Source organism: Artibeus jamaicensis, unplaced genomic scaffold (genome assembly GCF_021234435.1).
Source record: "Artibeus jamaicensis isolate MK-2021 breed Jamaican fruit bat unplaced genomic scaffold, CSHL_Jam_final contig_3206, whole genome shotgun sequence".
Classification (NCBI taxonomy): Eukaryota; Metazoa; Chordata; class Mammalia; order Chiroptera; family Phyllostomidae; genus Artibeus; species Artibeus jamaicensis.
In genome coordinates, this window is record NW_026521757.1 from 1,682,900 (window position 1) to 1,708,759 (window position 25,860).

General features: G+C 33.6%; 1 protein-coding gene across 2 annotated transcripts in view; it reads left to right on the top strand.

The window, feature by feature from the left end:
- EPHA6 (EPH receptor A6) overlaps positions 1–25,860 on the top strand; it is a 911,975-nt gene that overhangs the window by 52,613 nt on the left and 833,502 nt on the right. For both annotated transcript variants that reach the window (XM_037132782.2, XM_037132783.2), the window contains exon 2: positions 15,765–15,829. In XM_037132782.2, the coding sequence (XP_036988677.2) occupies positions 15,765–15,829 (65 nt within the window). The remainder of the gene's footprint in view (positions 1–15,764; positions 15,830–25,860) is intronic.

Here is a 25,860-nt window from a genome sequence, read left to right on the forward strand (position 1 = left end):
CTTGTTCATAGGTAACTTTTCCCATACATTTGAGTGTATTCTTTCAGATTTCATATATTTATATATTATATATAAAACTATAGTTATACATATAAATTTATTTATAACTAAATGGTTGTATGTGTCTATAAAACTAACATGAAACAATATGCCTATTTCAAAAGTAATTTATTATATATATAAAATCTTCCTTCCTACACTCCCATTGAAATTTCTGCTTAAGTACATCAAGCTCCTGAAATGTTATGATTTTACTTCAATAGTCTTTTTTCTCTTTTTTCTTCTACATATGATCAGGATTTCAGGTTTATTATATTGGCTATGACAGTCCTTTAATTCTGCTCTAGTAACTCCTCTTGACACAATGTGATAAAAAGCAGAAAAGTTTTATTATCTACTTTTTTTGGAACAATGAATTTATAATAAGAAGATCTGAAATTCCCCCTCTCCGATGTACTCTTCTCAGTATTTTGAAGCTACTGAAGGTATACTATATTTTTGTTTTTGTGGTCTGGGTTATTTGTTTTTATTGACATTTTGAGCTGTTTGTTAACTGTAGAGTTAAATCTATCTAGTTATTCCAAATTTCTCACATGTTGATTTTCATTTTAAATATTTAGTCTTTGTGGAGAGTGTAGGTATTACTATACACAGTTCTGGCCTTCAAGGAATTTAGAGTCTATGGAAGAGCAGTTACTCCAAGAAATACAAATAAATACATACATATATTGTGGTAAAATAAAGCAATTACTGTTAGTGAAGTATGTGCACATTTCATTGGGGCATAAGAGTAAAAGCATCTGCTTCTATCATGGGTAAACCGGGGTGTGTTCTATAAGAAATCATATTTTGGCTCAGCCATAAGTGTTGATCAGGAGTCTTCTTGCAAGAACAGCAGCATGAGAGCATTCCACACAGAAGGAATGATCTGCAATGTGGAGAGGTGAAAGGACAAGGTGAGCTTGAAGATTATCAGCATATCAGAGTAATATAGGGCATCAATGGGGTATTGCAGATGAAGAGGAAGAAATAGGACAGGAAATGGAACCAACCCAGAAGTGTCTTGTGTGCAATGGAAAGGAGCTCAGAATATACATTGTTAAACAACAATTGTCATATTGTATAAATGTTATATAGATTTTTTTTATCCACTCATTTACTGGAGGGCATTTAGGTTGCTTCCAGCACAGCAGAAAGAAAGAAGGATCTCCAACCCTTCTCAACAACATGGATGGAACTGGAGGGCATTATACTATGAAATAAACCAGGCAGTGAAAGACAAATGCCAAATGATCTCACCTATAAGTGGAACCTAATTAGCAAAATATAACCAGAAGCATTTAATTAAAGAACAAACTGATAGTAAACAGAGGGGAGAGGGTAAAAGAATAATGGGGGGGATAGGGGAAGGTCCATCAAAGATCATGTATAAATGACACATGGACGAAGCCAAAGGGGGTAGGTCCGTAGGTAGGAGGCAGGGATGGGTGGGGTGGAGGACTGAGGTGTGGTGAAAATGGAGACATCTGTATTTGAACAACAACAGAAAAAATGTCATACTGTGTTTTCTTGAACATTTTGCCATAAAATGTTAGTACACATTCAATGGGAAAGAGGTTTTAGAGCCAAAAATGTAAGGGTAATACTGGGTTAAAAATAAATAATTAATGTCTTATTTCATGTATTCCCCAATTCATTACTTTATAGTTCACATCAGGAGTCTAAAGGACTATAGAAAATAATTCAACTCTATCTAATCTTAACTCCCTTCTTAGAGACTCTCTGTGAGTCTGGAATTTAAATTAGATCTATGGCAATTCTCATAATATATAGTTATATATTTTATATTTTCTTTTTTTTAAATCTTAGATTGTAATTATTTTTAAAGTTGGGATTGTGTTTATTTTGATTCACCTTATACTCAGAACCTGATACAATGTTTAATATATACATTATGAAGAAATAAGTGTACATTTGTAACAGATATTTTGGGAGAATTTTATAAGTGATATGGGGAACCACTGAGGAATTTTGAACAGAAAATGGAAAAATCAGGTTTGTATTTCAGGCACATCAATGAAACTGCATTAAATAAGAGGAACCAGACCACGGGATCTAGTCCAGTTGAAAGGTGGAATAAGTAGAAAACAGAAAAAAATGATAGATTTAAAGATGATTCAAAAAGCTCAGCGGACTAGTTATGTGTTGCTGTTGTAACAAATAACCACAAATTTAGTAGTTTAAAGAACCCATATTTACTTTTCCATGGAAGAACAAAAATTGAGCTTCTCAGCCATGAAAGCTCAGGATGGAATTTGAATCCTGATAACTTCATGAAAAGAGTTTCTCAACATTTTACATTTCTTATAATAATCCATTTGGGTAATAATCCAGTTTGGGGTAATCAATTAATTAAAAATGATCAATGTCTTCATGGAAACCTGCATCTGTTTTCTTTTTTTTAATTATATTTTATTGTTTATACTACTATAGTTGTCTGAAGTTTTCCTTTTTTGCCCCATACCACCCAGCTCCCCACACTGTTATTTATATTTATGGGTATTGCTTGCTGTCCACAGGCAATCCCCATGCTATTATCCATATTTATGGGCCATGCATATATACTTTATTCCCTATGTTGTACTTTACATCCCCATGACTGTTCTGTAACTCTCAATTTGTATTTCTTAATCCCTTCACCATTTTTACCAATCTCCAACACCCCTTCAATCTAGCAAACATCAAAATGTTCCCTGTATCTATGATTTTTTTGTTATGCTTGTTTGTTTAGTCTGTATTTGAGATTCAATTGTTGATAGAATGTGCTTATTGCCATTTATTGTTCATATTTTTGTCCTTCTTCTCCCTCTCCTTTTTCTCCTCCTTCTTCCCCTTCTTCTTTTTTCCTCCTTCCTCCTCCTCCTCTCTCCTCCTCCTTCTCCCAGGAGAACCTTCAACATTTTATATAATACTGGTTTGGTGGGGATGAACTCCCTTAGCTTTTTCTTGTCTGAGAAGTTTTTCATCTGTCCTTCAGTTCTAAATGATAGCTTTGTATAGCAGTCACTGTAGGTCACAGGTGGCAAAGACAAGGCCCGTAGGCAGAATCTGGCCCTCCGCCTTGTTTTATCATCTGGCCCAGCACCTTGTTTCCACTCAGCAGCAGCTCAGCTGTCACTTAACTGTTAAGGAGTAGTTACATTTATACAATCCTAAAATTACATTTGACCCTTTTGAAGGCAACCACGAGGTTAATGTGGCCCGTGGTGAAAATATGTTTGACACCCCTGCTGTGGATTCTTGCTTTTCATCATTTTGAATATTTCTTGCCAGTCTCTTCCGGCCTGCAAAATTTCTTTTGACAAATCAGTTAACAGTCTTATAAGAGCTCTCTTGTGGGTAACTAACTGCTTTTCTTTTGCTGCTCTTAAGATTCTCTCTTTATCTTTAACCTTTGAACTCTGAACTTTAATTATGATGTGTCTTGGTGTGGGCATGTTTGAGTTCATCTTGTTAGGGATTCTCTGAATTTCCTGGACTTGTATGTCTTTTTTTTTTCACCAAGTTAGGGAAGTTTTCTGTCATTTTTTTCCAAAACATTGACAATTTCTTCTTTTCTTTTTTTGTTTGTTTTTAAATTTTTATTTACTTATTTTTCAAGTACAGTTTTCTGTCTATTTCTCCCATTCCAGCCCACCCCGCCCCGTGCTCCCACCTCCCTCCCATTTCCACCCCCCTTAGTTCTTGTCCTTGTGTCCTTCATACTTGTTCCTCTAAATCCCTCCCCTTTTCCCCCTTAAATTTCCTTCCCTCTCCCCTCTGGTCACTGTCCCCTTGTTCTCTATTTCAGTGTATTTGTTTTTATTTTGCTTGCTTGTCTGTTTTGTTGTTTAGCTTCCCATTAAATGTGAGATCATATGATATTTGTCTTTCAACCCCTGGCTTATTTCACTCAGCATTATGCTTTCCAGTTCCATCCACGTTGTTGCAAAGGGTAGTAGTTCCTTCTTTCTTTCTGCTGCATAGAATTTCATTGTTTATTTTCTGTCTTCTCCTTCCAGTACCCCCATGATGTAAATGTCAGTATGCTTGAAGTTGTCCCAGAGGCTCCTTACACTATTCTCATTTTTTGGATTCTTTTTTCTTCTTGCTGTTCTGATTGGGTGTTTTTTTGCTTCCTTATCCTCCAAATAGTTGATTTGATTCTTGGTTTCATCAAGTCTGTTATTAATTTTCTGTAAATTGTTCTTTCAATTTGTGTCTCCTTCATTTCTGACTGGATCTTTCTTATACTATTGATGTTCTCTCTAAGTTCATTGAGCATCTTATAACCAGCATTTTGAACTCTACATCTAGTACATTGCTTGGCTCCATTTATTTAGTTCTTGTTTTGGAGTTTTAGTTTGTTTTTTAGTTTGGCCGTGTGTCTTTGTCTCTTCATTTTTGTATCCCCCTTGTGTTTGTTTCTATGCATAGGTAGAGCTGCTATTGATCCTAGGCTTGACAGAGTGGCCTAATGTAGTAGGTGTTCTATAGAGTTCAGTGGAACAACCTCCCCTATTAACTAAGTTGTATAATCAAGTTGTGCCCAGTATGTGTGCTGTGTGCATCCTTCTTTTGTAGTTGAGCCTTTATTGCATGGCACATCCAAGGTCAGCTACCACCTGTATTCTGTACAGGTCACACAGCATTATCTACAAAGCTTTCTGCAGATAGCTGCTACTTGTCCTGGGCTTGGAAGTGCCCAGGCAAGGCTAACCTGTGGACCTAAGCCAGCTTCTGCTAGTACTGGGCCTGAGGCAACTTAGTGAGAGTTACAGAGCTCACTGAAGCTAGATGCTGCTTGTTTGAGAGAATTTAGGAAAATCTAAAGCATGGATCAAGACAAACCATTTGTATGGAAAAACCACTAGAAACAGCTTGATTGGGTCTGAAAGCTGGGTAGGCCAGGGCTTTAGGGAATCACCAGGGTGGCGTGAACAGTGTAAATCAAGTTGATGGGGTCTCAGATATGGACCCTGTCTCCCAGCTCTGTGACTCTATGGGATAAGGGCTCAGAAAAGGAACAATTTCTGTCTGGACCTCTACTAGCACTTCTGTCTGGGAGAAAGCAACCCTTCCTGCTCTTGCCATGGTGCTGGACAATTCAGTTCCTACCTGTATGTCCCTGATGCTTTTCAATCTTCAGTGGAGCTCAGAGGGAGTGAGTTTGAATAAATCTGTGCATGGGCCCTTTAAGAGGAACTGACTATGATTCCAGAAGTTTCTGTCTTCTACAACCTCAATACCTGCTGGGGTTTTTTTCCAGCAATAAGTTATGGAGTATTATTTTCCTGAGGGCTGGTACCCTGAGGGCTATTATTTTCCAGTATGGGGCTGGTACCCTTCACTGTTGAGATATTCCTCCCAATTTTTAGCAGCTACATGTGGGTATGGGACCAGCCTGTTCCATATCTCTACCCCTCCTACTGATCTGGATGTGGTTTCTTCTTTAATTCCATAGTTGTAGTACCACCCTTTAGCTTGATTTATAATGGTTCTGAATGATGGTTGTTCTATAGTTTAGTTGCAGTCTTGATGTGGTTGTGCAATGACTTGAACTGTGTTTACTTGTGGCACCATCTTGACTGAAGTGCATCTGCTTTCTTAATGCTTAATTATACTTGGGAAACCATGTTGGATAAAATATTCATTATTTTTCTAAATGATAAAATGTCATTATAATTTCTATTGCATTTACTTTATTGCACAAAATCCTGGTGAAAAACACTTTGACAATAGCATTTAATGACTTGTTTTCCCTACAGGGTAGTGATGATAATGCCTATTTTTTGTTTTGTTTTTCTGGGGTTTTTTTTGACCAACAATAAAGCATCCGTCTGTCATTCTTTTCTACATACTGAAGCCATTCTGCTCTTGGCATGGGTCACATTTGTAAATGTTTCATTTATGAATCACCCCTTCTCCTGACTCTTTTGCAGTATAGAAATATGCTACAAATATCAGCTGTCTTCCAGTTCATGTGCCTCTAAATCTCAGAGGCATTATGTTCACTCTGTCAATAGCTCTGTAATTTCTTCCAGTAGGAAGTTGTCCTGCATATTTCTTATAACTTTATCAAATAATTACATTAAAAGCTATTTAATGTGTAAGTGATACAACTGGTTGCCTTAATATTTTGTCTTCACATTTTTTCTTCCCATTACTCTCCTTATAGACTACTCTAGTTCCACATGCAATTCTACTTACCAAAATCTTTAGTACCATTTAGTTTAGCAATTCAGAAGACAACACATTCTTTAGACATTCAAGAATGTTGAAATTATTGTAAAAGACATAGAAAATTACATTTTTATTTAAAATATTCTTTTTTGTAACATCTCCTCAGTATGTACATTATTGCGAGAACAGATAAGTTTCATTACCTGACAACTGTGTTGTATAGGCAGCTGACTATGAAATATAAGTGTTTATGAACAGTTTAGTTAATTGCTTCACAGAAAAGTCTTCAGTATTGACAATTTGAATCTATCATTTTTAGAGACCAAAAGAGCTAGAGTATGGTTAATATTTCTGGAATCAGTTGGAGAGAAGGAGTGGTGGAGGTCTAAGAAATATAACATTGTCCTTAGATCTCTTTTAAAGACTTTTTAGTGTATCAATTAACAAGAGCAACTCCAAAGGCAAAGAGGATAATATCATTACACATAATACAATAAGCAAACTTTCACTTATTATTTTTATTATTATATACTAAGCAATGCTACCCTGGAAGAATGGCTAGCAAGACCAGAAATTTAAAAAGCAAGAATGGGATAATTGTTAAGACAGAGATTACTCTGTTTAGGCAGAGCAACTCCAAATAATTGGTAGAATAAGAATTATGATATGGCCAAGTTCATACAAACACATTATACTAGAGCCATGTTGAAAAAAAAAAGGAATTAAATAGAAAAAAGTATCATCTAAAACAAGGAGTAATTGCTTTGGACATAAAATTTGAAGTTTTACACATTTCTTTCAGTATATTTCTGTGAAGAATTGATTATGTGGTGTGATTTTAGATATGGTAAGAAAGAGTCCCAAGTCACTGTCACCTGAAGGGTGTTGTAATTCCAATTTAACTTGGATAAATGCAAGTTAATGCAAGAAAAAATAAGAAGTGACTATCCATGAGCACATATAGGTGGAATTTTAGTTAAGGTGTTTTCTGAATTTGATGGATGCTTTCAGTGGGACGGCAGATAAGAAGGGATGATTTGAACACTGTGCACTATTAGAGATGAGGATAGATACACATAGTCTAGACTGACAGCAGGTAACCTGAAGACATTCCTTGATGAAAGAGTTGCGGCCAGAGTGGAGCAGAGAAGAGGACTCCAAAATGTACAGAAAAATGTTTGTCTTCTTACAGTCTGTTCCTTGTTAAAACAAGTGCCTACTTTGATTTTATTTTTCCTAAAGACCACTTTGTCCCTTACCCACATTTCAGAGAGATTGTATGTGAATAGCCTTTTGACCTTCTCCACTACAAACTAAGCACAATGGCCTTTTAAATTTCATCCAGTGCCTGCCTTCCCATTAAGTATTCACTGCTTTTGTCAAAAGTTGCTTAAGAATGTTTTTTCTAAGATATGAGTTTCTTGTCGTGGCTACTTTTCATTCACTCTATTCCATTTATTCATTTTATTCAATACACACATACACACAGCTCATTGACCTTGAGAACTAGCTCATATTATGTTGGCAGAACTAATTTTTAAATGAAAGTAATATTGATAATTGTACCTTGATTTGACCATAATTTCAATGGACAAAAGGAGAATATTGTCCTTTCAAAGTTTGTATGTATTTTTCTCAAAATTTTGACAAGGTAATTAATGTTTTTACTTGATTTTTTTATTTCTGATGACTAATCTTAGATTAGAAAAATGCTTACTTCTGATAATATTGTGACATTGTGATCCACATCTGAGTTCCCCTTAGGTCTCTGTGGTCAACTTTCCTAACTGCAGACTTTAGAAATGATTTTGAGGCTGAAATAAATAAAGCTGTGTCAAATAAGGAGAGCCACAGAGTTCTTAGAGCAAAATAGAAAAGTGTGGAAGAATGAACATTACTAGTTTTATTTTAATCAGTTGTTAATCCTTCAGTATTTGGATGAGGTTTTCAGTGGCAGTTCTTAGTTTATGGGACATCTTGCCTTCTAAATAGCAAAGTTAGATTAATTTGTTTTGCCTTATTGCTCTTTTTAAGGTAACAGTGAAGGAAAATAATTTCTGATCATTATTGCTTCTACCCCCATCATAACTGAAAAGGAATGGTGTGCATTCCTTTTTAGTTTCTTCCATAAAATAAAAGACACATTTTCCATTTTCACCAATAGCTTTAATGATTTGGATTTTGTGAGTATGTTGGCTATTTTTCAGCACTTTCATTTATAAATTAACTTAGTTCACTCAGGACCTGCATTATTTTTCCATTAGTTTCAATTACACAGAGTTTAAACAGATAGAAAAGATTATTTGGCTTTATCCTTAGATTTGGTAATCTTATATTAAAACTTTTACTTAAAAAAATAGTGGCTTTGCATGAGAAGAAAAAATGTCTTTTACTGGAATCTAAGAAAGAATTATGAAAGAGACAGGGGCAGAAGTTTGAACATGCTTTCTGAAAAAGATGTTTCCTAGTTGAGTAGAAAACTGAAGGGCACGAGCTCAAAAGTTCTAGATTTGATTTAATTTTTTAGTTTAGAGAAATCTGTTTAACATCACTATGTTCATATTACCTTGTCTTTCAAATGGGATTTCCAAACTCTCATGGGGTAAAAATACTAGTTATGAACAATGCCTATATTAAAAATCAGCAACAACAGAAATAAAACCTTTACAAAAATGGAATAAGCATGGGTTAGCCAAAAAGTTCATTTAGTTTTTTTTTTTTCAGTACAACGGCTCTAGTAGTGTTTAGTTGTCTTTAAATTTACTAGAAACAACTTTTGTAATGGTATTGTGCCAACTGTCCTATCAGTGTGCATTTTAAAAAAAACATTTAACAAAATTGGTGAATTTTTGTGCAGCCATTTTAATATTGAAGATGGATGAAAACATACAATATTTTTAGCATATTATGCTTATTTCAAGAAAGGTTGAAGTGCAAAAAAAGATTTGTTCAGTGTATGGAGAACGTGCTGTGACTGATAGTGTCAAAAGTGGTTTGCAAAGTTTCTTGGCACTATTGACATTTTGGCCAAATAATTTTTTGCTATGGGGGTGTCTTATGCATTGAAAGATGTTTAGCAGCAACCCTGGCCTCTACCCACTACAAGCCAAAAGCAAGAGATAGCCAACATACTCAAAATATTAAAATCAATAAAGTTATTGTTGAAAACAGAAAATGTATCTTTTATTTTATGGAAGAAACTAAACGAACTTTTTGGCCAACCCAGTACACCTAATGGACAAGTATTGATCTCAGTTTCTAGGTAAAAGTAGTTTAATTATTTTTAAAGAGTGAACTATTTTGGAAAATGTTGCCTTAAAAATAATACAAATACAAAGGGGGACATGTAATACATAAATGTAATAATCCTCCTTTTATTTAAGCAATATATGTTTGATTTTTTAGTAATTAAATATTGATTCTAACTCTGTGTGAGGGGAGATATATCATTGTCTACAGATCTGGAAGTAAAAGCTTTGATTTTTGTTGATCAAAATATGCAATTACATCAAAACTCTACTAGTTAATGTGGTTACCTGAATGTCACTTTAAAGGAGGACCTAAACAGGATGACATTCAAGTAGACTCTTTTTAAATTTATATATCTGTATCTCTATCTATCTATACACACACACACACAATGTAGTTTTGGTTGATTAAATTTTTCAGTTATGTGAATATATATATTTTCATATATACTCTTTAAATAAGTGTTAATCTTGCTATATTTAAAACCATGCCATTAAATAAAAAACATAAAACTTTGGTGTTTTATTGAAGTTAATGCCATTATATTATAAATCTTTTTTCCTCCTTTGGTTTATAATATTTTGCTCTCTGGTAGGGACTAGATAACTCTTGTTTGAAACCAGCAGGAGGAGCTCTCACCTTTCTGGGTTTAATGCAATTAGTGTGCGTGAAAAACCTGAATTTCTGGGGGTTTTATACATGAAACAAATAATAAGATTCAAACATTTATCACATATGATGGTATTAAAAATCTCGAAACCCTCGGTTTCATTTTAATATCAATGTAAAATTCACTTGTCTGGAATGCAGATTTGAAACTTTACTGTTCTTAAACATTTTTAAAAGGTATTTTTGCAGTTTAATGAGGAAAATAAAGCATTATGTACATTTTGTTTCTCAAACTACTAAAAAAGAAATTCTTCCAGAGGGTCTACAGTGCTGTAGGAATGCATATTTTCCTTTTTATTTGTTTTGAAATAAGTATACTTTACAGTTTACAAATTATAAATATTGAGAACCGAACAGCCTAAATATGTTTTAGAAAAAATAATTATATCAACTACTCAATGAATTAATTTGCCATAATTAAAAAAAATCTGTTGGTATACTTCAATTCATATTACAGATTTTTTGAACACTCTACTCCATGAAACCCCTTAAATTAAATGGCATGATTTGTAGAAAGTAATGATAAATTTTCTGTAGAAACCATTAATGTGAAAACTAGGATATAAACTGATGAAGATTTGGAATTGGGAAATTATGATAGTTCTCTGCATCTATAAAAATAAGAAAACAAATAACAAAGTTTTATATTCAAACTTGAAAAGGTAGGAAGAAAACAACACTTTACAAAAAGGTTTAAGTTTTATTATTTTTTAAAATTTATTGTTGCCACTATTACAAATATTCCCCATCAAATCTATTACATAGCAATCTCTAGGGAAAAAGTTAACCTCCTTAGACTTAGTTCTCTCATCTTCTCATCTGTGAGTATTAAAAAATTATATAGGATAATGTGGATATTATTGAAGAAAAAATATAAAAGGTTCTTCCTATATTGATTATTAATTAGTATCATTATTTTACCAATGGGCTATGGAAATAATGATTTATTTCAAACACATAAATGTGCTAGATGAGTAACATTAAGCTATTGAGCCCCCCAAAGTAGATAATGGTGTTACATTCCTCTTATTTCTTTTCAATAGTAAATACCATTTGGTATTTACTCATGTGATAATTAGATAAGCTTACAGTTTTGAATGTTTATTATGATATCTTCAGCTTTTTTCTCTAATATTTCAGACTGATAACAGTGAATGAACACAAATGCCAGAAAATATAATCTTGCGTGTTTGTGTATGTCTTTGTATACTTTTCTATTTGTGTGTACAAAATTTGTCTAGAAAGTATCCAACCATGTAATATGAACAATAGAGACATTTCTTGAAGAAGATACAAGATACAGGAAACAATGGTCGATAATGCCTCAGTGCCCTTCAAAGTAAGCACCTGGGGACGTCACACAGTTCTACCAGCATTATTAGAAACTACAGCATGATGTTCATTCTGCTCTGACAGCAGAAGCTGCAGAATGTATTTTGCCACAACATATTTCATGCCAAGATCCTGCACCACAATCTCAGACACATTAGTTTTCTGAATCCCCGTATTAGTTTCTAGTTCTCACACTGTCAGTCACCAATCTTTGTTATTGCAGCCCATATGCATTCAACATTTTCAGGTGTTCTGCTTTTTTGGGGCCTTCCAGAATGTAGATCACTTTCAACAATTCTCAACCATCTTTGAAGCATTTGTGCCACACTTTAATTGTGGTGCCCTAATTGCATCATCCCTGAAATCCTTCTGAATCATCCCAATATTTTCCATGAAAAATGTTCAAGCTTAATGCCAAATTTGATGCTGATTCATTGTTCTACCTGCTAAGTCATTTTCACAGTATACATGCTACTCAATGGCATCTACCACCACCACTGACTAGTACAGTGAAGTCATCACTGTTTACACATATACATTCCAGTTCACTCTTCTTGGCTGCCAGGTTATGTGGATATCATGCAAATTGTTCTCATTATAGTAACACTAGCTGAACTTTTTCTGGATAGACTAAAATGTGTACATCTGTATGAATATATGATATATGTTTATAAATCACCCTTATTGTACTGTCTGTTACTTTCAAGCTTTTTAGCATTATTTGTTGATATGAACTATATGAATCTATAAAGAAAGCCTTTAAAACGTTTTAGCCCCTTATGTCTGCTGTTATCATTATGTAACGGAGGTTAGCAGTCTAGATATATTAATTTATAAGGAATAGAAAATGGTGTAGGCTAATCTGGTCTTTCCTTCTTCATTTATTACCTGAAATATTTCAATATCAGAAGTGTCCTTTTATTAACTATTTCCATATTTAAAAGAAGTTCATATAGAAAAAGAAAAATAATATTTTTAATTCTTTTCAGATTGTTTACCAGTTTTTAAAACAATGGCTTCCAAGTATGCTGCAAAAGTTATCAGTTGGTATATTTGATCATTATGAATGCATGCATTTAAGTGTATTTGAAATATTTCAATCCCTTACAGTCATAAACCTTGTATATGGTCAAATTATTTTTTAAATAATTTATCCATTTATTTTTAGAGAAAGGGGAAGGAAAGGAGAAAGAGAGGGAGAGAAACATCAGTAAGTGGTTGCCTCTCACATGCCCCCCACTGGGGACCTGGCCTGCAACCTAGGCATGTGCCCTGACTGGGAATTGAACCGGTGACCCTTTGCTTCACAGTCCACACTCAATCCACTGAGCTATACCAGCCAGGGCTGATCAAATTATTTTTGGCAAGTTGAAGCCTATGCATGCATGCTGGTTCCCCAGTCCATTTTACATGATCCAAGTGGACATTAATATCTTCTCTGTTTTATGGTACAAGAACTATTAAATGCCACCAATGAAGTAATCTTATGAAATATAAAAAGAAATGGAACCTGAATCAGATCAAGCCACTAATATATCTATTAATTTAAAGAAAACACAGGGAATGTGGAAACACTTTTCAATGATATGCTTAGGAAAAAATGTAAGCATTCCTTGTATAACCCTGTAATTTCTACTTACGGAGATATGAAAACATAGGTTCCTATCAGATTCTGTAAATGAAATGTTATAGTGCTATTTATAATGCCCCAATTGAAAATAGCCTACATGTCTATCAACTAGGGAGTTCTGTACAATGAAATACTTTTCAGCAATAAAAAGGAACTTACTATTGATGCATACAACAACATAGATGAATCTCAAACACATTATGCTAATGTGAAAGCACCTCAGCTCAAAGTGATTTCATTCATATGACATTTTGGGAAAGGCAGACCATTGGGACAGAAATTAGATGAGTGGTTGCCATGGGCTGATGGAGAAGGGATTCACTATAAAGGATCACAAGGGAAATTTTAAGGGTGATGGAAATATCCTATAGCTTGATTGTGGAGTTGGTTACATGGATATGGGGGTTTGTCACAATTCATAGAAAAATATACATTTAAAATGGGTGAACTCTAAGTACATCATGCCTCAGTAAAGCTGACAAAAGATAATAAGAAAAGCTATTAACTAAAACCAAAAAGGAATATCCACTCACTGTAATATATAGTATTTATTAGATACTGACTTCCTGTTAAATGAAATTGAAACAATAGAAATATTAAATACTGACTAGATATTTGATGACATTAAGGATTACTATTTATAACAATGGATTGAGATATTGTAGTCATAGCAAAATAAATATGGAAGAAATATATACTGCAATTTTTACATATGAAATGATATGATAACTGTAATTTTATTCAAATAAATCTTACAGTAGTAGAATAGATAGCATGAAATAAAATTTTCCATATTTTGGTAATTATTAAAACTGAGTGGTGAGTACATGTGGGTCCAATGTAATATTTTCTATACATGTTAATGTGTGTTTGAGAATTTTCCACAATAAAAATAAAAATTAATTAAGGAATTGTAGCTCAGTTATAAATGTTTAGTGAATAGATTTTAACAGTACTGAAAGAATATTGTTAATGATTAGTACTTATCCTAGAAATTTAAACATAGTTTTATATTTAAAAATCAGTCGAATGTATCACAGTGATTCGAATAGGAAAACTTACAGATTTCTTACAGTATATACTGAGCAGCAGATGCCAAGTAACATACTTCTAAAGGCATATTTTAAACTACAAATTTTAAAAAAACACACTTTCTCAACTAGATAAAGCTAACAAAACATTGTTTCTCAAAGTGTGCTCCGTGGCCTTACTGGTATCTGGGGGACTTGGAAGTAGTAAGACTTAAAAATAAAGATCTGCTAAATCGTGGGAACTAAGCATTACCTGCTGTAAACACCACAAATATCCTTCCAGAATTGATCTATGTTGCTTTCCATCCTCATTTGTACCCTTCTACTTCCCCCCAAATATCTCCCACTCCTAGTCCCCACTCCAGCAACTGAGAACTGAGTTATAGCTTCGTCACTTTGCAGAAGGTATTCGAAAAGAAAAACAAATACTTGATTCTTGTCACATCTAATGAAGTCTCTGCGCGAATAGCAACCCCTTTGTGAAACCCTCCCAGACAGGCCTTGCCAGCCTTAGCCTAACTTAATTGAGAGGCTATTATATAGTCTTTTATTTTTTAATTTAACAGAATATGTTCTAATTGTTTGTTTACATGTCTGCCTTTCCTACCAGATGATGAGTTACTTTTGGTCAAGAAAATGATGTGTTGTTTTTATTTTTGTTTTTGCCTCCTTCAGTAGTAAGTATACTACCTGGCATATATAATAACAATGTAATCTATGTTATAAAGATTCCAGACTTATTCATGAGTTGTTTGCCAATAATATATAAGTACATTTAATTACACAGAAAAAAAAACAGAGAACCCTGCTTTGATGCACTTTTTCTTTCTTTAATGTGGTGTAAACAGACCATATATGAAAAGGAAGGCAGGGAAACAAAGGTGGTTATTTTATCAATTTTAGAAGATAGCTATTAAAATAACTTTGTTATACAGTTATGTTTCATTTAGTATTGTTAAACACATAGTTTAAAATTAACTTATAACTGCCTGATGCATTTTATCATTATATATCATATATAGGGGTTGGCAAAAGTAGGTTTACAGTTGACATGGAAAAAGACATGCAGGTTACAATGATTACAATAGCTTTATTAACTCAACAGAATGGCACAATGGCACAGTGCACTTAGGTACAATTTTGTAAGTGTTCACATTGCAGGCCTTCATTATTTAAACATTCTTTTTTCTTTTTAAAGATTTTATTTATTTACTTTGAGAGAGGAAAAGAGAGGGAGAAAGAATGAGAGAGAAACATCAATGTGTGGTTGCCTCTCATGTGTCCCCTACTGGAGACCTGGCCCACAACCCAGGCATGTGCCCTGGCTGGGAATCGAACCAGCGACCCCTTGATTTGCAGGCCAGCACTGAATCCACTGAGCCACACCAACCAGGGTTATTTACACATTCTTGTAGTTTATTTGCTATATTTTTTCTTAAGTATAGTAAATAAACCTACTATAAACCTACTTTTGCCCACCCCTGTATTAATATTTAGTATATACAAATACTTTAAAGTAATGTGAATTATTAAAGCTAATGCAATGAATAATAGTGAGGGTAGTTGAATGACTGATATATTTTCTCATCAATTGAGATATTTATGCAAGTTTTTTATTTATGTAATTCCAGTTGTGTTGCTTGATACAACAACTGTGCTGGGAGAGCTCGGATGGAAAACATATCCATTAAATGGGGTAAGTTTGAATATCTTTTTAAAATTGCCATCCTTGTTATGTGTTTAGGATTTGTTATACTACAAAGTAATGGTGGATTATTGGCTCTATGTAGTATGTATTGTAATGTATAGCTTAAATCCCATAGAAAATATTAAATTACAGTTAGAATGTAAATCAATGGAAATACATAAAACATCTTTCCTTTCTTCTAAATTAGTAACTGTTCTTTAATACAGTGTTTATACAGAGTAATATTAGAATATCTCATATAAATAATTTCTTTAGAAATAAATTTCTATGGGTATGTTTCAGACACATTTCTGTGCATATGTTATTAAATTTGGAACCTCAGTATTTATGCATAAACAAATTTTAGATTATCATAAGTGGATTTCACACATATGATATTAACAGTTTGTTTTTTTATTGGGAACTATGAGTCTTCTAAGGCAGTATGTGTTTCTTGAAGTTGGCAAAAAGATACATTATTATTAGGCTTTTTATCTGGGAGTAGTTGCTCTTAAAAGGCTTATAAGTATGTATAATTTACAAAGTACAGTTTTTCAGGCACTGACATTATTTTAGCTATTATTATATACTTGATATTTTATGTTTCAATGTATTTTGCATTATTTTTACATTGTAATACATTGCTACGTTTTATTTCAACCTAAAATAAAAGGGTATTTTGTAAAGCTTTTTACTTTGTTTTTTGTCTATTTAAATGACATCTTGAATAATGAAGGTAGTCGACTGTTTTTAGATATAGTTAGGTTAGCTTTCTTTTTTCCTTAGAAGTTACATTTTTCTCATTTATCACTTTCTTGATGTATTTACATTGCTTCCATGACATCTACAAATTGAAATCTAAAGAAAGAAGTTAACTCAACAGGTTTAATTTTTTGGAATTATTCTAGTGTTGTTGTTTGAATTTGACTTTTTATATCAACAATTACTCAATAATTATTCATTAAGCATGCACTTTCATTTAAAAATTTCTATAAAGAGTTCAATCTTCCTGTTTTTGTTTAATAGGCTGATTTATTTTGTTTGTTTGCTTCATAGACTGGTTTTGTTTTTAGATGAAAATTTCCTTTTCATATAAGAAAACAATTAAATCATTTATGAGAAATATCTCTCAAATTAAGATTATGCTTTACTTCATTGTCTCCTTTACATTAAAATAAACATCAATATTTGTTGCTTGTATCAAGTATGTCACATTTATCACAGTTATCAAGCAGGAAGTGAAACTTCTTAGAGAAAATGCAGAGATAATACACATCTCTATATAAGTGCTATACAGAGCAACTTATAAGAATTTACAAATAAATTATAAGCTGTACTTTTTTATTTTCTGAAAAGAAGAGACAAAAATATCAGAGGTACTATTATCTTGTTTTCCTATAGTCACACCAAAGAATCATAGGAGGAACAGGAATATACCCCTGCTCTGATTGGGGTTGGCTCCATCAGGCTGCATTTCTGGGCAAACTGGTGCCCAGGACACACAAGGACTTACAGAGTCACTGCTGTCATTCTTGTGATGACTTCATCATAGCTATTACAAAATGGGGAATTTTTACTACTTCTAGTTTATTAGTTACAGAGAGAAAGGGCAGAACTGTCCAAAAAAGTGAGTCTTTCTTCATAGTTTTATATTTGCCAGACACTCAACTAAGAATTTTACATTTTTATTTTCACAATGACCCTACAGTGAGCAATGGCCTATAGTTCAAAATGAGCTATTTCTGACTCTGAAGCCTATGTCTGTATCATGGCTGACAGAGGAACATTGGAAACTTCATGAAAGGCCAATTACTTATGTGTGATATTTATGTAATTGATATAGGTTACTTTTCTCCCCTCGATAAATAAACTGCTAGACTGAGATGTGCATTTTGAACACCGGCCAAGGATTCACAAGAGAGAAAGAAGAGGGGAGGGAGAATAGAGTAGAAAAGAAATATGATTGAATAAAGAGGAAAAGGAAAAAGATGGTTAAAATTTATTGAGCATTCACCATATGCAATGTTTTGTTCAAAGCACATTAGTCACATCAGTCATACAAATCAAGTACAGTTTTTTTCCCCTATTGAAAGATGTGGAAATAAAGACTCAGATACATTAAATAACTTTTACAAGGCCACAGTGCCAGGAAGTAGTACAGTGAAAATTCTAAGCCAAACGTATCCTAATCTTAACGCTCATGGGTGGTCATTTCACAGCTGGGTGCTTTTTATTTTGTCTAAGATTCCAGCACATAAAGATAAAGGCCAATATGTAGACTATAGAAGGAAAAATAACACATAGATTTAGATGTTGAAAAGTAAACCAAATACTCAATTACCTCAGAATATTGATGTTGGATCAAGCTGTATTACTTTTAGATTGTCCCCAAAATAATAATGTATAAATGGCTGGTGTCAGCAGTAGGGATACTTGAAAATGGGCACACATGAACATACTTTAAAATATATCACATAAGTTTAAAAAATATATATACAACCTATTTTTTTCTTTTAATGAAGAGGATAGATTACTGACATTAATGGAGTTTTAGTTAATGCTATTTATAGGTTAAAACAATGATGTAAGTAGTCAGTAATGATGAAGAACTGAAAAAGAAGCTGCCAAATACAAATATGGAAATCATCTAGACATTGATACTGGTTAAAAAATTAAAATCTACACATGGACAATAACAAGGGGGGTAGAAATGGGAGGGAGGTGGGGAGGGCTGGGAGGTGGGCTAGGATGGGTGAGGGTAAAAGGCAGAAAACTATACTTGAACAATTAAAATTAAAATGTCTTAATACTGAAAAAATAAAATACAGATAAAAAATTAAAATGTATGGAGACTGTTGAAAAGTTTATAACATTTAAACCAACATTTATTTATGTATATTAAAGTTGTAATTATATCTATTTAAAATTGCATATTTTTCAGGTTCTCAGGCTTATTGAGCCATGCTAATTTGAATGGCCATTCTAACTAAAGTTGCCCTTTTTTCAAAGACACTAATTCATTTGTTTTTACAAATATTTCATGGTTAGAAAAGACAACTGTATGATATATTTATTTGTCAATTTCATGACTGACAAATCATGATATAAGTATATCTGTATACATACATGATAAAGTATATCTGTATGTCTCTGAATAAAATATTTGCTACAAATTTTTAACTGATGAAATTTTCATTTGAGAAAGAATTGAACTAACATGTTTTTGAAATTATATAATGTACTATATAAAACAGAAGTGAGTTAATAATGATTTCATGTTTTTAAATTAAAAATAGCCATTTCACCAGTAGTGTCATGCTGATAGTTACAGGAGTAGGTATTCACTATGTACCTGGGAACAAAACCCTTAACGGTTATTTGAATAGGAGGTGAGCACCTTCAGTTAGCAAAGATAAATAGTCGACTCTTTAGGCTAGCAAACAGAAAAGGAAAATAAATTTATTTCGTGAAATGCTTACTGGAAAACTTATTTGTGCCAACTTTGAAAATATACTTTATTTTAATCGGTGTCCAGAATTCAGTTTAACAAATGTCTATTTTATTCTCTTTGTGCCAAGTGTTCTTCCATCCTAAGAGTCTTGTGTGTAAAGAGGATTCTACACAATTATAAGCCCAAAGAAAGTGTCTTCAGGTAGTTTTGAATAATATTTTGTGAAAGAATAGTAAAGACAGGGATTAATTCTGCTCAGGGAAAATTGGTAGAAGGATGTAACATGTCAACTCTTTTCAGTAAGTGAAAGAATGTGGGCTGAAAGAGAGGATAAAAATCCCCTTTTTTTTGCAAAGTGAGTGGCTTGAAGAAAAGCACAGGGTTTTTTAACGTGTACATTAAGTTTCAAGGATGTCGAGACTCATTTGTGTGGCTGGAATGGAGGGAGGTGCTGGAAAGTCAGACTGTGATCCATGTCATATTGTGGAAAACTTGGAATTTAAATGATTAATTGATTGAGATAGTATATATCTCAGTGCCAATAAATAAGTACAATAAAAGTAAACACTTTCTGGATTTGCTAAAACAAACAAAAATTATTGTAGTCTTTTTTTTTGTTTGTTAAAAGCAGTAATATAGACCCTTGGAAGTAAAAGGAAAGGGTGTTGAAAATATAGTCATATGCACTGAACAGTGGGGATACGTTCTGAGAAATGCGTAGTTAGGCAGTTTTGTTCTGTGTGAACATCATAGAATACACATACACAAACAGGCATTACAGCCTACCACACACCTAGGCTACATTGTGTAGCCTGTTTGGTGCTAGCTACAAACCTGTACACCGTATTACTGCACTGCATACTGTGGGCAGTTGTAACACAATGGTAAGTAGTATTTGTGTATCTAAACATACCTAATGTGGGAAAGAGACTGTGAAATATGCTATGAAAGGTTGAAAATGTTTTTCTGTACAGGGCACTTACCATAAAATGAGCTTCCAGGACTGGTAGCTGGTCAGGATGGGTCAATGCTGAGTGACTGTGAAGACCTACACTACTGTAGATTTTATAAAGACTGGCCCACAAGCCCTCCCCCAGCTTCCTTCCAACAGGGTCAGAAGTAGGGTCAGTAATGCTCCATGAACAGGGATGTGGGCTGAATTGATTGAAAATATCAAGGAGACATTGGCTGAGTGACGCATACATTACTGCAGTAATTTTTGTCGGGAGGGAGTAAAAGGTGGCCTGAGGATGGATAGGAATAAGAAATCAAGATGGAGAGATAAAGGAACATAGGAAATTGTCACAGCAATGTGGTTTTGGCTATTGCATGTTGGAGCAGTGCTCAGGTTATGAAACTTTCTGGTGTTAATAAAAAAGAGGCTTATATAAAATATAAAAAGGAATTTCTCATAAAGAAGGTATAGAACTGACTCAATGTTTTTAGTTTAGAAATTTGTTTTTGATTACATCAACTGGCATGAAGGGCTCTCTTTGGCATTGTATTGATAGAAAAAAATAAAACTTGTCTGTGCTTTACATCACTACAACCTAAAAATATTTCCAAAGTATAGGGACAGGTTGGCTGGCTCTACGCTACCACAGAAAGCTCTTACTAAAGTGTCAGTGGCATTTAATACATGTTAAGGTACCCCCTGTAGACCTGTGTCCTTGTACAGGAGCTTAGGTCCTCAACAAAGAAATTAGCAATGTACTCTGAAGACCATCAAGCTAGGTCTGGGAGGGCTGTTTCGCCCCCTGACTATGTAGTGCTTAGGCAGAGAGACTCCTCTACTCAAACAGGTCTGTGGCTGACTGATTGGGATGTAATCTATGCACTCAAAATTGGGGTGCTGTGAGTGAGAGGTAATCTATTGTCAAGCCCCATAGATACTGCTCCTGATGGAGAAAAAAATTTTCTCTGAACCACATACCCTTCCATTTCTTAAATAAAACTCAGCTCCATTATGATCTTATGTGACTACTGTGGTATATATGTGGTCCATTGTGGACCAAAATGATATTATACGATGTATGACTATATTGACATACTGAGAACTGAGTGAAATTGAATAATTATGTTTGTACAGAGGTTGAAGATTAGTTATAGAAAAGAAGTAATGCATCAGAAAATTTGGGTCATAATTCTTAACACTCTGCTCGTACTATCTAATGTCAAGATTTTTATATCTACATAATTCAAAACTCTTAAGAAATTTATTCTATAAGTGCCCCTTCCATCCTTTGTCAACATACAAAATTAAAAATTATGATGATCTAGCAGAGTAGCTAAGAGTTCCATGATCAGTGAAAGAATGCTGCATGAATGAATGTTTTTGCATAGCACTATAGATGTTTAAGTGCATACTAAAGAAACATTTTACAAACACTAAGTACAAGCATATGCCCTAGATTTTTATTTGCTACAAATAACAGATAACTGGTTAACACTTACTCTGCAAAAAAACTGAAGGACCTATTTCAATTTTGAAAATCTGGGAATGAGACAGCTAGTTTTTAAGAACTTATGCCAATCTAATGCTAAAGAGAAAAAAAGAAACATGGAAGATACTGCTCATATAGTAACTTGGTACAAAGGAAGAAATTAAAAATTATGTATCTCCTGTGTTTTTCCTTATAGTCTGAAAATGTATGCAAGGAAATTATATAAATTTTCTTGAAACATTAACTTTCATGCTTTCTCCATTCCTCCTGCTATTTTTATTTATTCAATTTATTTTTGGTCAATATATAACATTGTAGATGAAAGAGGAAAATACAGTTACAATAAGAGGGCCTGTAGTTAAATCTTATATTAAAAAACCCTTAATCTCATTACAGAGCTGCCCTAGTCAGTACTGCAGAGCAGGGGGTATGTCATAATGGGGTATCTTGGCTCAATATTAACTCTATTAAAAAGTTACTAACCAGAAAAATAAAAAAACTTTATTTCATGATTAAAAACTCATACTGTTGCCTTTGAGGTTTAGTAAATATATTTGATAATTCTGAAAATGTAACAGTGGTGTGGCTTTCTAATTTTGATACTGTAATTAAAAAGATGAGTGACCTAGCCTCATACTAGTTTTTAAAGGTATTTATACCTGAATAAAACCTGACAGTTAAAACATAGCATTTCATAACAATAATTTTGTATTATTTGATTTATACCTAAAATTACATATACTTAATGTTGATGGAAATAACATGATTTGTATGTGCCCCATCAACTCACCTGAAAGATTTTCACCATTTATTTTTTATTTATAGCAATGTTTTTTTAGCAAGAAAATGAAAGATTTACTTATCTCAGTTATTTTTTCACTTTTTTCTTTTGGCAATTAAGACGTGGCTAAGTCTTCAAAGATCTTTTTTTTATAATTTTATTTATTTTTTTAAAGAGAAGGAAAGGGAGGGAGAAAAAGAGGGAGAGAAACATCAATGTGCGGTTGCCTCTCGAATGCCCCCTACTGGGGACCTGACCCACAACTTGGGCATGTGCCCTGACTGGGAATGGAACCAGCAACCCTTTGATTTGCAGTTTGGCAATCAGTCCACTGAGCCACACCAACCAGGGCCAAAGCTCATCTTTAATGTGTATGTGGTAGATCAGGTCTTTGCTACAAAGCCATAGTAGACATATATATGGGCATGCCAATATTCAAAGTCAAGCTTTCTTTTCAACAGTGAAGTACACTTTAATAAAAAATTAAGAGAAAACTGAATGTTAGTAGGAAAAATAGTGTTATTGGATATTAATTGCAGTTTTTTATTAATCATGACAATTAGAGTTTGGAAAACTGTGTTTCTCAGGTGTGAGATATTGGTTTTAATAGCATATTATAGGTATATTTTGCATGCTGTGACTTATATGATCATTATGGTTTGAATAATGCAAAATCATATAAGATATGTGATTTTATTTGTTAAACATAGTGAATTGGAATTAGGAAATCTACCCTGAGGTATCTAGGAAAATAAGTATACTAGTCATTCACCTGTAAATAAAAGTTGTCAGTGTACTTTGTGTACTTAATTACTAATTACTTAATTATTAAAATTTTATATGTTATAATAATTACTAAGTGATCTTCATAATAAAAAACTAATAATTTTTATGAGACCTATATTATAAGTTAACCTAGTAGAAAGATATTTTATTACATAAATTAGAGCCTATCATTTTTTTAATGTCATTGTTCCAAAATTGAAAAATCAAATAGATTGTATTTATGATAGGCAATGGAGTATCTATTAATAATTAATTTCTATTGTTGTATTATAATTTCTATATTTCATATTGTAACCACACCTCGACCAAGCCACCTTCCTCTTTCTCGCTTAAGCATTAGCCCCTCAAGACAGTGATGTTCTAGGAAGCATCCAGTAGTCTTAGGATCAGGACCCTGGGTCTGTTGATCATTGAGACAGAGTTTGCAGTCAAACTAAACATAATATCATGGCCTCAGTTGTGCTATAGCTCTGGACCCAGGAAAGCAGAATGATCCCACAGAACCAGTCTTTTAGAAATTGGACAGAATAGCTCCATGGACTAAGCGCGTGGCTAAGCATCAGGACTAAGTGCAATGATCAATTATCCCCAACCCCCAGACCCAACCAATCAGTAGAGGCCACAGTCCTAACTCTATTAATAATCACTATGATTAATGATTTTTCCCTGTATGATCCATCCCCTGGAAGCCACCAGGGAGCCAGCTCTTGAGCATAAGCTGCCTGTGACTCCAGGCATGGCACCATCTCCTTAATTCTTACTGCCTTGGCTGCCAGCTCTTGTTTGTGTCTTATTGGGCTTTGATACAAACAGACCCCTTCAGTCTGGTAACAATATAGTAAAACCAATATCCTGGTTGCAGACTTCAGTATTGCATTTAATTCATTTTGGAGTACACTGGAATTGTTCAAAATTACATGTATGTGTTTGAATTCTGAAAATAAAAACTCTAGTGATAATTTCTGTTAAAATGTATTGTTTTAGTTATTTTCATAACTGATATCTAAACAGTTTTTATTCATACAAACTTCACAAACTATGTGGTATTTTTCTCAATATCCATCATGTTAATTTCCATCATATTATTTCACATTTCAAAGAAACAGCTTTCAGTTTTGGAAGTTTCTATTGTTATATTTAGAAACTCAGATTCTTCCTCAATCATGCCACCTATTAAGGAGTCCATCAAAGTCATTCTTCATTTCTGTTACATTCAATTCTAGCATTTGTTTTTTATTCTTTCTGAGGATTTCTATCTCTGTGCTTATGTTGTCCATCTGTTCTTACATGTTGTCTACTTTATCCATTAAAGCTGTTAGCATAGTAATCATAGGATTGTTAGTTTTTAATTACTTATGTTATTGTTGACACTATCACAGATGTTCCCCATTCCTGTCCCTTTGCTCCACTCCACCCAGTCCCTGCCCCCCCGCCGTCACCATATTGTCTTTGTCCCCAGACTGCGCGTATATACTCTCTGGCTAATCTGTTCCATGTCCCCCCATGGCCCCACTCTGAGATCTGCCAGTGTGTTCCAGTGATTCCTGCTTCTGGTCCTATTTTGTTCATCAGTTTATCTTGTTCATTAGGTTCCATAGGTGACAGTATATGGTGTTTGTTCTATCTGGTAATTCCAACATCCCTTCCATAGCTGACTTTGATTCTGATACTTGTCTTTTCAGTGTTTCAGTGTTTTTGTTGTTGTTATTATTGTTTTGTTTTGTCTTTTAGTACACCTTGTAATTTTTTATAGTAAGGTAGAAATAACTTCTGGGTAAAGGAACTGTGATAAACTGGCCTTTAGTAAATGTAGCGGTAACATGCGAGGGGACGGTAAGTATTCTGTTATTCTATGATTAAGTCTCAGTCTGTTGGTGAGCCTGTGTCCCTGGCCTTTGAACCATTAGGTGGGACAAGGTAGCCAGAAGGTGCTGAAGTTGGGGGTTTCCCTCCTCCTACATGAAAGGCTAGAGTCTTGGGTGTTTTTTTTCCTTCAAATAGATAGATTATGCTCTGATAAAATAGTTTCTCCTGAAGGCAAGCCTTTTTAAGAACAAAATGCTCTGGCATATTTCAAAGTGTGCTTGTTTTTTCTTTTTTTTGTTTTTTCCATGTTCAACTGTCCTAGACATTATATAGTTGGCTGAAATATTGCCAAAGTTTCATAAGTTATGATTTTATTTAATTTTTCTTACTCTTCTGCTTTTATGTGATTAACTCTCTGAATTTTTTGCTTTTTATTCCCTTCAATCACTATCAGTAACAGTTGGCTCTATTTTCAAGTCTATTTAATGTAAAAATTAATCAAGCTTTTATGCTTTGCTTTACATGACATTATTGCTACTATTCTTTCAAATACATAAAGGAATAAATACCACAGCTTTCCTGTGGTATGCAGGTTGAGTAGTAGACTGTGCCACTCCCAGGAGCTCTTGAAAATTTAGTTCCAAATGTATATCTTGGCTTTACAGGAGACCTAATGCAAATTTCCTCCTCAAAATATTCAAATTATGAATGTGTCATGGGTCTGTAATAAGAATTGTACTTAAGCATTTTACATGCTTTTTCATTTAATCCT